Here is a 13383-nt window from a genome sequence, read left to right on the forward strand (position 1 = left end):
TTACTTACAAGTTTTTAATGTAATGAATTGGTTCATTGGCCTCTGCCAGTGGCGGCTACTTACTTTTGTTTGTTTTGACTTCATGTATTTAAACATATGTGATATGTTTCAACCCATTGGAATTATTTTTCTTAAATATGCATAATTTATTCCATTTTTGGTTTCTGGAAGACTGTTCATTCTAGCTCCTGAGCCTTTATGTCAAGAGCTAGTGACTTTGATAGCTTACTTGCTATCAGTATAGATGTCCAGCTTGCACATTTCTTGTCCCAGACTTAGCATTAGTAATTTCTCCATAAAGTTCTGGTCCTTTTTATTGGGGAATTATTTTAGGGACCATCTTCTGAGCACTAGGGATTTTTATTGCTGTTGGGTAAGTGTTAGTATGTGTCTCTGGAAATCTTCAGTTTCCAGAAGAGGGAAAACAAACTTATCAGGAGTTAATACTGGTGCTTCCGCTACAGATTCAAACCACAGTGTTTTCACTTACCACTTTCTACTTAACATCTTTGTCCCTTTTCTTCTTTAACAAGAGTGCAGGTTCTCCACAGTACTGGAAATGGAAGACGTAGCATGTCACAAGTACTCATTTGTTTTCTTCCACGATACCCAACGAAGTCTCAGAATAACAAAACTAACACCACAAATAGTATGATTACCAAAAAGAATTTTCAGTTCTTTTCCACAGTTATTTTGCTTTGGAGTATATATTCTGCAAAAGATATATAGTCATATTACTGTTTCAGAGTCCTTTGAAATAGCTCCTTTCTGTGTGGTTATGCCATCAACTAGATATATATGTGGATATGTTTTGTATTTTCAGTTTATAGAGGCTTTTAAAATTCATTTTCTAATTATGGAGTGTATTTACATGATTCTAAAGTGAAATTTATAAAAGAAGTATATTCAATAAAGTCTAATCTCTATCTCTCTCCATCACCCTGTTGACGCCTTTCCTTATAGAAAGCCATTAAAAAAAAAGATTCATCCTTCCTTTGCTGTTTTCTTAATACACATATTGAGTTAGGTACATATTTATATCCCTGTCCCATTTCTCTTATAAAGATAATATATGCACTTTTCTCTGTCTTGCCTTTTTTTACTTAGCAAAACATCCTAGAATCATTCTATAACATTCTATAGACTTTTTTCCTTTTCTCTCTATTTCATAGTACCCACTTTGAGAATGTACCAGATTATTGACCCAGCCCTTTACTGATGACAATCTGAATTGTTTCTACTTTTTTGTTTTTATAAATCTGCAGTGAATAGCCTCTTTTATGAATAAATATTTTCAATTTCTTTTTCTAGTTTATCTTTTGGATAGAGTCCTAGAAGTGGGATTGCTGGGTCAATAGGTAAATCAATGTAATTTTGTTAGATGTTGCCAAGTGTCCACCCATAGGGCTTGTAGTATTGTACATTCCTATTAGCAATGTATGAGTGAGTTTTGCCAACAAAATATGTTGTCAAACTTTTTTTGCCAGTCTTAGTGAAAATTTATGTATCCATGCAGTTTTACTTTGTATTTCTTGTGTAAGCAACCCAGGTGAGATGTTTGTCTTTTTTGTTTATTTATTTTCTAGTCTTTCTGATCAAATCTGTTTTTTATATTTTATTTTTCAGAGTCAATACAGATTTGTATGTGAAGCTATCTTGAAAGTTTATGAAGAAGGATTTGTTAAACCTTTAACGACGTCTTCAAATAAATAAGAAAGCAAAGGTCTGGGAAATGTATTGGAAATTGCTTTCCATTATAGTCACTGTGCCATAACACTGCTCATAGGAAATGGCATCTAAACAGACAAAAAAAAAGAAGAACTAACAAAAACTGAAAACTTCAGCACTGTTGCACTTTATGTTTTAAAGAAAAGTCACTCTCTCAAAATCTATAATTCATGTGTTTGAAGACTATTTCATCCTTTGCTCCAAACAAATAGTGAATAACTGAGTATGGTCAGGGTAATTTATGACATCTTGTGGTGGTGCCATGCCATCCCCTTCTGGTAGAATTGCCACAGACAAGGCTCAGAATTCTCAGCTTCTCTGTTGTATACCTGTATCTTGAAAGCAAAAAGCATTCAACTTCAGGAGTCAGCTCTGGTGTCTCCCAGTGATTCGTGTTCTTACTATACTGATGACCAGATGTTACTTTTTAAATGTTAGCAATATCATTCTCAATATTAGCCAATACACTGCCTATGGATGCAGCACATCTTCCCCTACACTCCCCCCATAGAGACTTGCTGTTTGGAAGAAGAAAGTGGAATTTGCTTTTCCCAGGAAATGCTGCACATTGTCCATTTACCAGCATCTTATAGAAAGTATAAATATGAATCTACAAATTTTCTTGAATTTAACAATGTAACTTACATTTATCATAAGGTTGGCTTATTCCAAATCATGTGATTTCACATACTTGATGTAAAGGAATGCATGCATTGTGTCTTAACCCCTTAAGTGCCTTGCGACGTCTTTGTATGTCTAATGAAAAGGCACTCCTTTGACCCTACTAGGAGGTATGTATGTATATTGTACATTTACAGTTTTATGCATTTTTGAATCAGTTCACCATTTTTAAAATGGCTTCTCGTATTGAAAGTTATGCAGTCAAAGGAGGGTAATGAAATTCTGTTTCTCACTCAATTTCTGTATTTTGTGACAAGAAGCCAAGATAATTTGTGACCTACTGAGTGAGTGCTCTGCTGCTATGGAATTATTCAAAACCTGCACATTCCTTTCCTGAGGGACAGGGGTTACAGTTTAGCAGCTGAAGTTAAAAGATGCTTTATTCTTCAAATTTCATATTTATTTTACCCCTACCTTTAGAAATGGCACCTAATATACACTTTGAAGTTAAACATATGAATAAGCTAAAGTTAAAGCAGCTAATTGTGACTTGTTTCTATTACTAACTAAATTATCCCTTTTTAGCATTCATTTCAGTTCTTGTCAAGCTTTGTTCACACTGGTCTGTTGATTGGGATACTACAAACAAGGACTAAAGCGTTATTGAGTTATTTCTAAATATAATCCCTCAACAGCTAAGATGAGGACTTTCTTGTCATTTTGTGTACAATTAAATTACTCCAATTTATGTATACTTACTAAGTTATAAGCATGTTAATATGGAGAGTTTTGATTGTCCAGCCTGATGGAGGACCTGATAAGAGTGTGTATATTATCCTCTTCAGGTTTTTTTTTTGTTGTTTTTTTTTTAAGTTTTAAGTCCTCAGAGAGATAGAACTTTAAAATTATCCAATTTTAATATAAGTGGAAATTTTCTCAGCTATTGAAATGTTACATTACAAAATTACTTTATATGGATTATGGTTAAAATAGATTCATTTACTAGTGGTTTCTGAATATTTCTGTGTAGTCTTGATAAATTTACAGTTGAATGGTAGATATTTTGGAATGTCATTTAGTGTGAGCGGGAAAATGTACATTTTTAAATCTTTGGTATAATCTAAATGATGTTATTTCAAATATTAAAAATCCATAATAGTAAATCTTAGGGAGTTAAGTCCTAAACATTAATAGCCAAAATACCAAATACATTGTTGTATTAAAATATTTTACTTCTTTTTTTAAAGAGAAAAGTAAGCATAACCTTTATGTCAAAGTGAAATTCTTGTATCTATTTCTGAATTTCACAATCAAGACAGTATAAGATAGTAAATAGCTACAGTCTTATTTGAACATTCCATTTTCTGCCAACAGGTGTGATTTAGACTGCTGTATGACATCATGGTAAGGTGAAATGTGAAAAAGTAAAATGTTGGGAGTCTACATAATTACTAACTGTTTTGGCAGTAGTTTTTTACCTGAATTAAAAAGAAAATCTATCCTAACTATATGGACAGAATATGACAACCATAGACAAAGAGGTAAAGTTGTATAGATATAAGCAAATCATGATGTCATGTTTTTTGACTTAGGATTACATTTACACTTTGGAAAGTAAATAATCATTTGTTGGCAATGAGCACTGCTGCCTTTGTAAATCATTAATGCCAGTTTTTAAATGATAATATATTAAACATTTTAAATTACCTTTAAATTTCTCATACATGAATTTTTCTTCTGGGAGCTACACCCTGTCAGTATTTTAACGTACAGAAAAGATCCTTTTTCAGAGACATATTTGTTAGGATCTTAAAATAAATTATCCCTACAGCTTTTTAAAGTAAACATTGCTAGTTATGATTCCCTGTTCACATAACAAATAAGAGTTTATGTCTGATATTTTTTGGTCACACCTTGGGATCTTTGTTCCCCAATCAGGGATTGAACCCATGTGCATGGCAGTGAAAGTGCCAAGTCCTAACCACTGGACTTCAGGGGACTCCCTGCCTGGGAATGTTTTTGATATGTTCATCAATCTAAGAGTTCTAGGAATAATCCCAGTTTTCATACACTTAGTAGTTCTAGGCTCCATTCATATCATTGTAATAGTGTGTGACAAAAATGCCAAATTCCTTGTTTCTAAACTGCTCCCCTCTCCAGCAGCCAACCCCACCTCCCCCAAACAACTCACACATTCAAGAAATCAATGTTGCTGTTCTCACAACTGGAAATAGGTATTGGTGAATCAAAGGGCTTTTGTAAATGCTAAGAATGTTTGTAAAAAAACCTTGCCTCTGATTCAGGATGGTTTTACCATGTTCTTTTTAGGTGTTGTGTTGACCATCTGACTTGTGTCAGCACTGTGTACACAGGTTGAGGAATATTCTGGAATAGACTGCATTCACAAGAAGAACACTTAGTATTTATTAAATCAATGCATAATTCAAAATAAAGGCAGAGTAAATAACATAATTCACTTCCTTTGTACAGCCTGCTGGCACAAGTAGGAGGGCGGAAAGGGTTGACCATGTCAATTAAAAGTAAAGAGAAAATTTATATATAAAAACTCACTTCGAGTATATAAAAATATGTTAAGCCATTAAGACAGTTGCTTGAAGGTTTCAAATACTAGTATATACACATAGAGATGTTTTATGCAATTATGCATTTGTGTGTTTCACCAAGACTGATACTAACAGGGGTAAAGGATTAACTATGGGAGTTGTTTATAATCTGTTGGCAGGTGATTAGCCAGGTCTAATCAGCTATTTGAACAAAAGTCTCCCGTCTCCACTAGAAGTACCACAACCTGAGAGCTGAAAGAAACTTGAAAGATTTTATCAAGGCTCACCTTCTATTACTATAGGTATCGTGTGAATATCATAAATTCTTGTGAAGTTTAGTCTGTTTCAGCTCAAGAATTATACTCAGGCAATATTTTTACTTAATTTAGAAAACAAGTAGGCTTTAAAAAGCAATCTAATTAGGGCCCCACTCTGTCTGCTTGTCATGCTTCCCTGAGTAAACAATAGCTTTTGTCAAGTATTTGGGCTGATGTACATGCAGTGTGAAAACATTCTAAAATGCAAATTAGAAGACTGATTTTTAAAAGCACTTGAAACGTAGAACGAAGATTTCGAATGTATGTCCACTTACAATTAAATAATTTATGTTCATAATGTGAACATGTAGTAGAATTAAAGCATTTATATTTGTTTTATAATCTTAAATCAGGAAGGGAGAAGGAAATAAGGATTTTTAATAATGTTCTGTGTAATATCTGTGTTTTGAATATTTAAAGATATTCTGATGGTAAGGTTGCCAAAGTAGTTTTGAATTCATAAAAATTATTTATACCACAATGATGTGGGATATGTTTACACCTCTTTTATTTTGTAGTAATTATTTTTTAGTTCGGATCAATTTGCATTGAAGTCATTTACATTAAGGTAAATATTTGTTGGAACAAATACCTTTTAATAATACAAGAGAAGATAAATTATGCCACAACTTCTGTATGTATACGGCCACATCAACAAAGTAACTGCTTTGTATTTGTATAGCTTATTGCTTCTCACATTTGCTTCAGCTAGCCAACTACAGTTTCTGCAACCATTTTTTTTTCTTGGTGTTTCCTCTAAGTAAAATACCTATGTTTTTAAAACCCATTGGATTAATTTTATCAAGTATCAGAATTACTGATCTGTTGGCAAAGTTTTATTGGTGTCTCAGTGTGATCAGAACACAGCTTGTAGCAACTGTTTTATAAAGTTTTTAGAGAATTGTATAGCTGCAAAGGAATTTGTATAATAGCAAAATTTATTTGAGGGCTAACTGCTAATAGGCAACTTCAGCAATTTTACAGAGAGCTCATGAAGTTAATCTCAAAATTGTACTTTTGGGGATTAACTTACTTTACAATATCTACAACTATTTTCAACACAATGTTTTACTGTACACAGACTTCATTTTTCTCAGTAGCAATTCCTACAATAAGCCTTACAATGTTATCAAAAACAAGCCCTATTTCAGTGAGAAATGAGACATTTTATTTTTATAATCTGAGTGAAATTGTTGTGGGTAGACACCAAACAGTTATTTCTTTCCCCATATCTAAATTTGCTGCTACTTATTTGTATGTTTTTCTACAGTTTTTTGTTGATTTCTAAAGTTTTGTGGTCATTGTTATCTTTATTGTCGTAATCCAAGCTGATTGGGCAGCCAGGGGTACTGGGGTACGGTCCATCAGTGCTGACTAGGCAGGGTTCAGTGAATAAGTAAACCAGTTTTTGTTTTGTTTTGTTTAATTTACAAAGTGAAAGGTATTAGTAATTTTGCGAGTTTCAGACTACAGTTTTAGGAGGAGGTTCTAATGTGTTCCTAAAACCTTTTGAAATTTCCAGTACAAGAATGAAAATGTTTGAAAGCCTTGTTTTGCTCATAGAAAGTTTCAGTTAAACACTGTAGAATTTTCCTACCTATTGTTGTGTAAATGATATAGAAAATATTTTTCTATGGACAAAAGATTGGAACCATTAACTTTTTTTGCTTTGTTCTTTAAAAAGGAAAAAAATGATATTTGTATGTCTTTCATGCTGTAAAGAAATGAATGTATCTTTCAAATGTTACTAGAATTAAGACTTGATCGTAAGGATATGCTTTGTTTTAAAAAAAAGTAAGGAATTGAAAAGGAAAGAAAGAGTGTTTGCCATTTCATTATACAAAATGCAGTTTTAGAAGAAAATGTCTCTTTATAAGCAATTATCATTATTGAAGCATATTTCAATATTTCAGATACCTTCTTTTTCACTTTGCTTTGTGTTAGCTCTAGAATAGAAATTTTTCAAAAAATGTGTGCATACTGTTTTTAAGTATAAAATAATTAAATTGTAGACTTCTGGAGTATGGGGGAGTATGTGTATGTGAGAGTAAGCATTATGCTGCATGTGTTTGCTGTGAAGGAACGTTCTCAGGCTTCGTCACTGTCTCAGCCACGGATGAGGACAGCAGTCTGCGTATGTGACTTCAGTGAAGCCAGAAAACTGTGGCTAACAGTCACCACAGTAAATCGGTGCAAAGGCCCTGACAGATAGTTTGTTTTTTATTCTTAATATTTTGGACAGGTAAAACCACTGAGCCCAACTCTGACCTATAGCAGTGGTGTCTTATATGGCTGAGGGTTTATTAATTTAGCTGAACAGAAGACAAAAAAAGCCCTACATTTTAAACCAACAGGCATGATTAATTTGTTCAACAATTTCTTTGAAAGGTAGTATTTAATATTCATCGTGCACTGAGCTTGACTCAGTGGGGCCTTCATTATTTAGGCTCCTATTTCCATTTCTCCAACGTAAAAAAGGTTAACTTTCATTTATAGTAGAGTCTTTGTGATGTAATATTTTCCTTCATTAACTTTTGTTACAGTTGTTAAAAGATTAATATCAGGCCCCCTCAACCCTGAGAGTTTCCAAAATTTAGCAGATAATCTGATAATCTTAACTAGAATGTCACATTGCTGCATGAAATTATCACCATAAAATCATTAAGGAGACTCAGCCCTGCAACTTAGGCCAAAATAGGTTCTGACTTGTGGTTTCCCTAAATTCACTGTAGGCACACTTGAACCCTTTTTACCTGTTACTAAAAGAAGCTTCTTCATTTCTATTCCTGAATTGTGTTCCAGTTTTTTGCCAACCCTTCAGCTAGTTGACAAGATTACTCATGCTTTCTTGTATCCAGTAGAGTAGGTCATATTTCAGTGCTGAAATTGATTTCTTGAATTTCAAATAGCACTTTATTTCAAGCTTACTACTGACTTAATTTATACATTTAAAGATAAAATTTATCCTAGAGTCTTGTAAATATGGAAAAATATAACATTAGCATGTAGAGCTCATTGGATTAGACCCACGTTTAAATGCTTTACAGTGATCTCTTGATCATTTGATATTTAAAAGGTAACTTGTGTGATTTTAGCTTTGCCACTCTTCTGTAATTTATTTGGTACAATAGAGGCTACCCAGTTGACAGTCTTGCTGGACTCTTGATTCTCTCAGCTAGCTTCAGCCACATTTGGTTCGCTAAACTCATTCTGCTTTCCATTTTTGTACATTACATGATGAACACCTGGAATCCATTTGTTTTGTTTTGAGTTATACTTAGGCGTTAAGTCAGTGCTTCACCACCAGTAAGTTGAAAGGGGCAAAGTTCTGACACTTCGTATACATATTGAAGGGCAAGATGTTAAGAGACTAAAAGTTTACATTAAGCTGTTTTCATTTTCTGTCATTAGAGTATTAGTGCTTAGGCAAATAAAAACTGTCCAGCCCGGTGTTCCAACAGCATCAGGATGTTGCAGTTACATCCCATATTGTAATCTTTTCAAATAAGAAAAGCTAGTCTTTATTTTCAACAGTGTAGGCTTAATTTTAGGACAGATAGTTTATGATAGATTCATCAGTGATATTTTTAAGTAGTATTTTTAAAAATAATATTTCTATGTAGAGACTTTCAATTTGGGATTTTTTTTCTTGTAACAGGTGCTATATGTAAATATGAAGGGCAAAAAGTCACCTAGTTAATTTTCTAATTAGATTATGATTTTACATTGTTTGCTGCCATTTCACGTTTGGTTGTACTGAACTAGTAGCTAAATGGGATTAGCCCTTTAACTTTTAAAATTCTCTTCCCCCATTTCACAAAAATACCTCTTTCCATATGGTTTCCCATAATTAGACAAAGAGCATAGAGTTCATTTAAAATCTGTAAACTTGAATTTGGTCAACACTGGATTATTTGAAATCATCACTATGCATTTGTCACTGCAGCTTACTGTGTGCTTGGAAGACCTTGTGGATTTGTCCTAATTTCAGTGAAAAATTAGAATTCCTGCAATCAATTTCATGTACTAACAGCAAACAGGATAAAAATGTTCATTTGCATTGAAACTGTTTAACCCTGAAAGCAATTTATGTGAAATGCAGTCATTATACGTATTTTCTTGGCCATAATTCATTTTGACTGAGAAATAGTTGTTCAGGTTCAACGTGAAAAAACTCTAGCTGTGACTTTAAATTGTTCAATTGCAAAATAAAGATGTGCTTTAGTAATTTAAGTATAAGAGTTTTAAAGATTATTTTATGGGAGTTTTCATTGATGGGCTTTTCAAACAATGGTTATTTTCATTATTGGGTGGTCATAAACTAGGAGAATGCTAAATGCAAAATTTATTTCTAGAATTACTGATGCAGTGGTTGAATTTGCGGGTGAGTGGGTGAGTCAGGAACTAAAAGGGGTTTAGAAGGTTAAAGCACATCTGATGAGACACTCCTTCACTGGCCACTGCTGGATTCCTCTCTTCTCCCAGCACTAGCCTCTCTGCTCTGGTATTCCTACCATAAGACCTTGTCAGTCAAAGTAAATGACCTTTTTTTATGTGTCTGAAGTCCGCTTGCCTGATATCTTCCCTAAGTACATTTAGGTATGCCATTTCTCATCTATAAAAAAATTTCTTGGACAAAATTAACATTTAATTTTATATCTAGAAGTAAAGTGAAAGTGTTAGTCGCTCAGTTGTGTCTGACTCTTTGTGACCCCATGGACTGTAGCCCACCAGGCTCCTCTGTCCATGGTATTCTCCAGGCAAGAATACTGGAGTGGGGGTAGTCATTCCTTTCACCAGGGAATCTTCCTGACCCAGGGATTGAATCCAGGTTTTCCGCATTGTAGGCAGATTGTTTACTATCTGAGCCACTGGGGCAAAAGTAAATGCCATGCTTCTGTTCTTACGTGCATGATGCTAAAGCTTCAAATAGGAGGAGGAGTTATGAAAGCCTCTGTCCCATACCTTTGCCAGGGGATCTTCCCAACCCAGGGATCTAACCCGAGTCTCCTGCATTGCAGGTGGATTCTTTACTACTGAGCCACTGGGGAAGCCTTCCCCTAAGAATAGTCCCCCTCAAATCAATGGCAACCTCTGTTAATTTCTTGTCTTCTAGTGGAAAATATCGGAGAAGGCAATGGCACCCCACTCCAGTACTCTTGCCTGGAAAATCCCGTGGACGGAGGAGCCTGGTAGGCTAGTCCATGGGATCACTAAGAGTCGGACACGACTGAGAGACTTCACTTTCACTTTTCCCTTTCATGCACTAGAGAAGGAAATGGCAACCCACTCCAGTATTCTTGCCTGGAGAATCCCAGGGACGGGGGAGCCTGGTGGGCTGCTGTCTATGGGGTTGCACAGAGTCGGACACGACTGAAGCAACTTAGCAGCAGTAGCAGCAGCAGTGGAAAATATTGCACAAGTATTTGTGTGTACATGTACATTTTGTTAAGGCTAAAGAAATTGTACAATATATTCTGCAGCTTGCTTTTTCATCTTTAAAACATTTCCATATCAACACACTCAGGTCTACTTCATTCTTTTTAATCACTGCCTTGACCTCCATCATACAGATGGATATGCTATAGTTTAATTTCTTGATTTGTTTCCGGTTTATACTGTGTGAACAATGCTGCAGTGAACATCTTCAGGCAGTTATTTTCATTAAAGATTTGCAAGTCTATGCATAAGGTAAGTTTCTAGCCGTAGGATTGTTAAACCATTGGGCACGTGCATTTTTAAATGTTAATAATTGCTCTCAGAGAAGATTTTATTAGCTTATGCTTCCACCAAACTTAGGAGAATGTCCATTTCCCCACATTCTAGTTAAGACTGATATCAATTTATTTGCTCATCTCTTACATGAATTATCTTATTTTGACCTACAGTTCACTCATAAAGAGGTTGAATAGATTTTTGTATCTTTATTGATCTCTTTTATTTCTTGTTCTCCAAATTCTATAATGATATCCTTTGCTCACTTTTATATCAGGTTGTTTAATGTTTATTTATATGAGATGTTGGAAATTAAATTAGTTATTTGACAGTCATATGTTGCAAAACCTTTTTTCTTATGGTGTTCTTTGACTTTATTCTCATTTGGGTCTGGAGGAGGACATGATATTTTTAATACTTTTATAAACAAACATATTAATCTGCTCCTTTATGACTTCTGAATTGGCATATACTTGCAAAAACCTTGCTCTAATTCCTACTAATATTCTATCTGTGATGGAAGCTTTCTTAACTAGCATCCAAATAACCTACTCAGTGTACTAGCACTCTGCTTTCTGCTCATGTTCTCCCCTTGCCACCACTGACTGCTTTCAACTATGCGAGAGCTCTGCTAATTCCACCAGTTCTGTTGTAAGCTTACTAAAATCAGTTCTGTTTATTTGCTAACCTGCATATGCAAATATATTTATCTATATTATATCATTTAGAATTACATGTTACCTAAGCCAATGAAATGTGCGTGTGAAAAGGGTAGCTTTTTTCCAAAAGCTTCTTAAAGGTGTTGAAACTTTGTGAAAGCCTGAAAATTACTAAAAATTGGTATGAGCAAGACAGTTATAAGAGACGAACAGAAAAAAAAATAGATGATATATTTGGGGTCTGTTTTTTGCAACAAAGACTAAGGGATTATAACTAGGTTCAAACATTAACATGTTCTCAGAGCTGGGCCTTCACATAGCACTGTGCACAAAAGTAGACTTCAAGATTCGCAAAAATGTGTCAGAACTTGTCAAAGCCCCCTCTGGACACCTTAAGGAAATGGCAACCCACTCCAGTATCCTTGCCTGGGAAATCCCATGGACAGAGGAGCCTGGCAGGCTAGAGTCCATGGGGTCGCAAAGAGTCAAACAAAATTGAGCAACTAACATTTATTTAACTGGACATCTTATTCCCAGCTTTTCATTTTGAGCCGTGAGTTAGGTCAAATAAAGTAACAATTCTCTGAGGACAGGGTTTGAAGGAACTCTGACTCTGTTCTGCTCCCTCCAGTGGCCCTTTAGCTGCTGGTTTTAAGGCTGCAAAGGAACTGGGGAGAGAAGATGAGACTCAGGCCAGTCAAAATGCCATAAAACTCACAGCTCTTACCAAAATTCAGCTCTTTTTCTTGAATAAACACCTCTGGATTGTTGCAAACCTTGGTTAATATCCAGAGTTCTAAAAAAGTTAATTCTGACCATGTTTTATTGTTTGGTGGTTGCTGTTCTGGATGAGAGGATTTTCCAAGGTTCTTACACTGCCAGTTTCATGGACTCTATTTAACCCATTACTTTCAGACTCCTTGTTTTTTAACACATTCACCCGAGTATGTTCTGGTTGACTCTCGTCTGTTGCCAGGAACGAAATCCATCCTCTGAGAATAAAGATTTGCTACCACTGAGAAAACCTAGAAGCCTATGAAGTAGTTACTGCCTAAACAGCCAGCTTCACTTCCCACCCTCCCACTGCTTTCTCTGGCATTAACACTGCTAAGAATGAGGTTCAGTGCCCCTAAAAGGCACATCTCTCACCTTTGTATTTGATCCTCAAAGCTATAGTTGAGGATCTCCATTTTACAGGTGAGGAAATTAAAACATAGTTGATCCTTTGGAAGTTAAGCAGCTAGTGAATGGAGGTGTCTGATTCTACAGCCAGTTAATATTCTCTGAGAAATTATTTTTTTAAAAATAGTACCAATTTATATGTTTGAAGTTGTTTGGACAATCACTGTCATAACTTTAACCTGACCTCACATTCTAAATCAATGTTTGGAAAATAAGCATTTAAAATGGATGATTCTCTTTTTTCCTCCAAAATTAATTTTTTTTTTTTAACAAATTGGAGTTTAGTTACTTTACAATGTTCTGTTAGTTTCTATGTGTGCCTGCTCAGTCACTTCAGTCATGTCTGACGCTCTGCGACCTTATGGACTGTAGCCTTCAGGCTCCTCTTGCCACGGGATTCTCCAGGCAAGAATACTGGAGTGGGTTGCCCTACCTTCCTCCAGGGGAACTTCCTGACCCAGGAAGTGTCTCCTGTGTTACAGGCAGTTTCTTTACTGCTGAGCTACCAGGGAAGCCCCTCTACTAGTTTCTGCTGAACTACAAAGTAAATCAGCCATATGTGTATATATATCCCCATCTTGTCACCACAGCATTGCA

General features: G+C 35.1%; 1 protein-coding gene across 14 annotated transcripts in view; it reads left to right on the forward strand.

The window, feature by feature from the left end:
* The window catches only part of PTPN4 (protein tyrosine phosphatase non-receptor type 4), a 272678-nt gene extending 263215 nt beyond the window's left edge, over positions 1-9463 (forward strand). For 13 of the 14 annotated variants that reach the window (XM_081575953.1, XM_081575955.1, XM_081575954.1 and 10 more), the window contains one exon: positions 1627-1831. In XM_081575953.1, the coding sequence (XP_081432079.1) occupies positions 1627-1713 (87 nt within the window). In that variant the 3' untranslated portion in view covers positions 1714-1831. Of the gene's footprint in view, positions 1-1626; positions 2520-3723; positions 3891-9176 lie in introns of those variants that run through there. The other variant, XR_014078556.1, reaches the window with a different exon arrangement.
* Positions 9464-13383: the final 3920 nt, after the last annotated feature.

Source organism: Giraffa tippelskirchi, chromosome 3, assembly GCF_054371585.1.
Source record: "Giraffa tippelskirchi isolate mGirTip1 chromosome 3, T2T-mGirTip1v1.2.pri, whole genome shotgun sequence".
Lineage (NCBI taxonomy): Eukaryota > Metazoa > Chordata > Mammalia > Artiodactyla > Giraffidae > Giraffa > Giraffa tippelskirchi.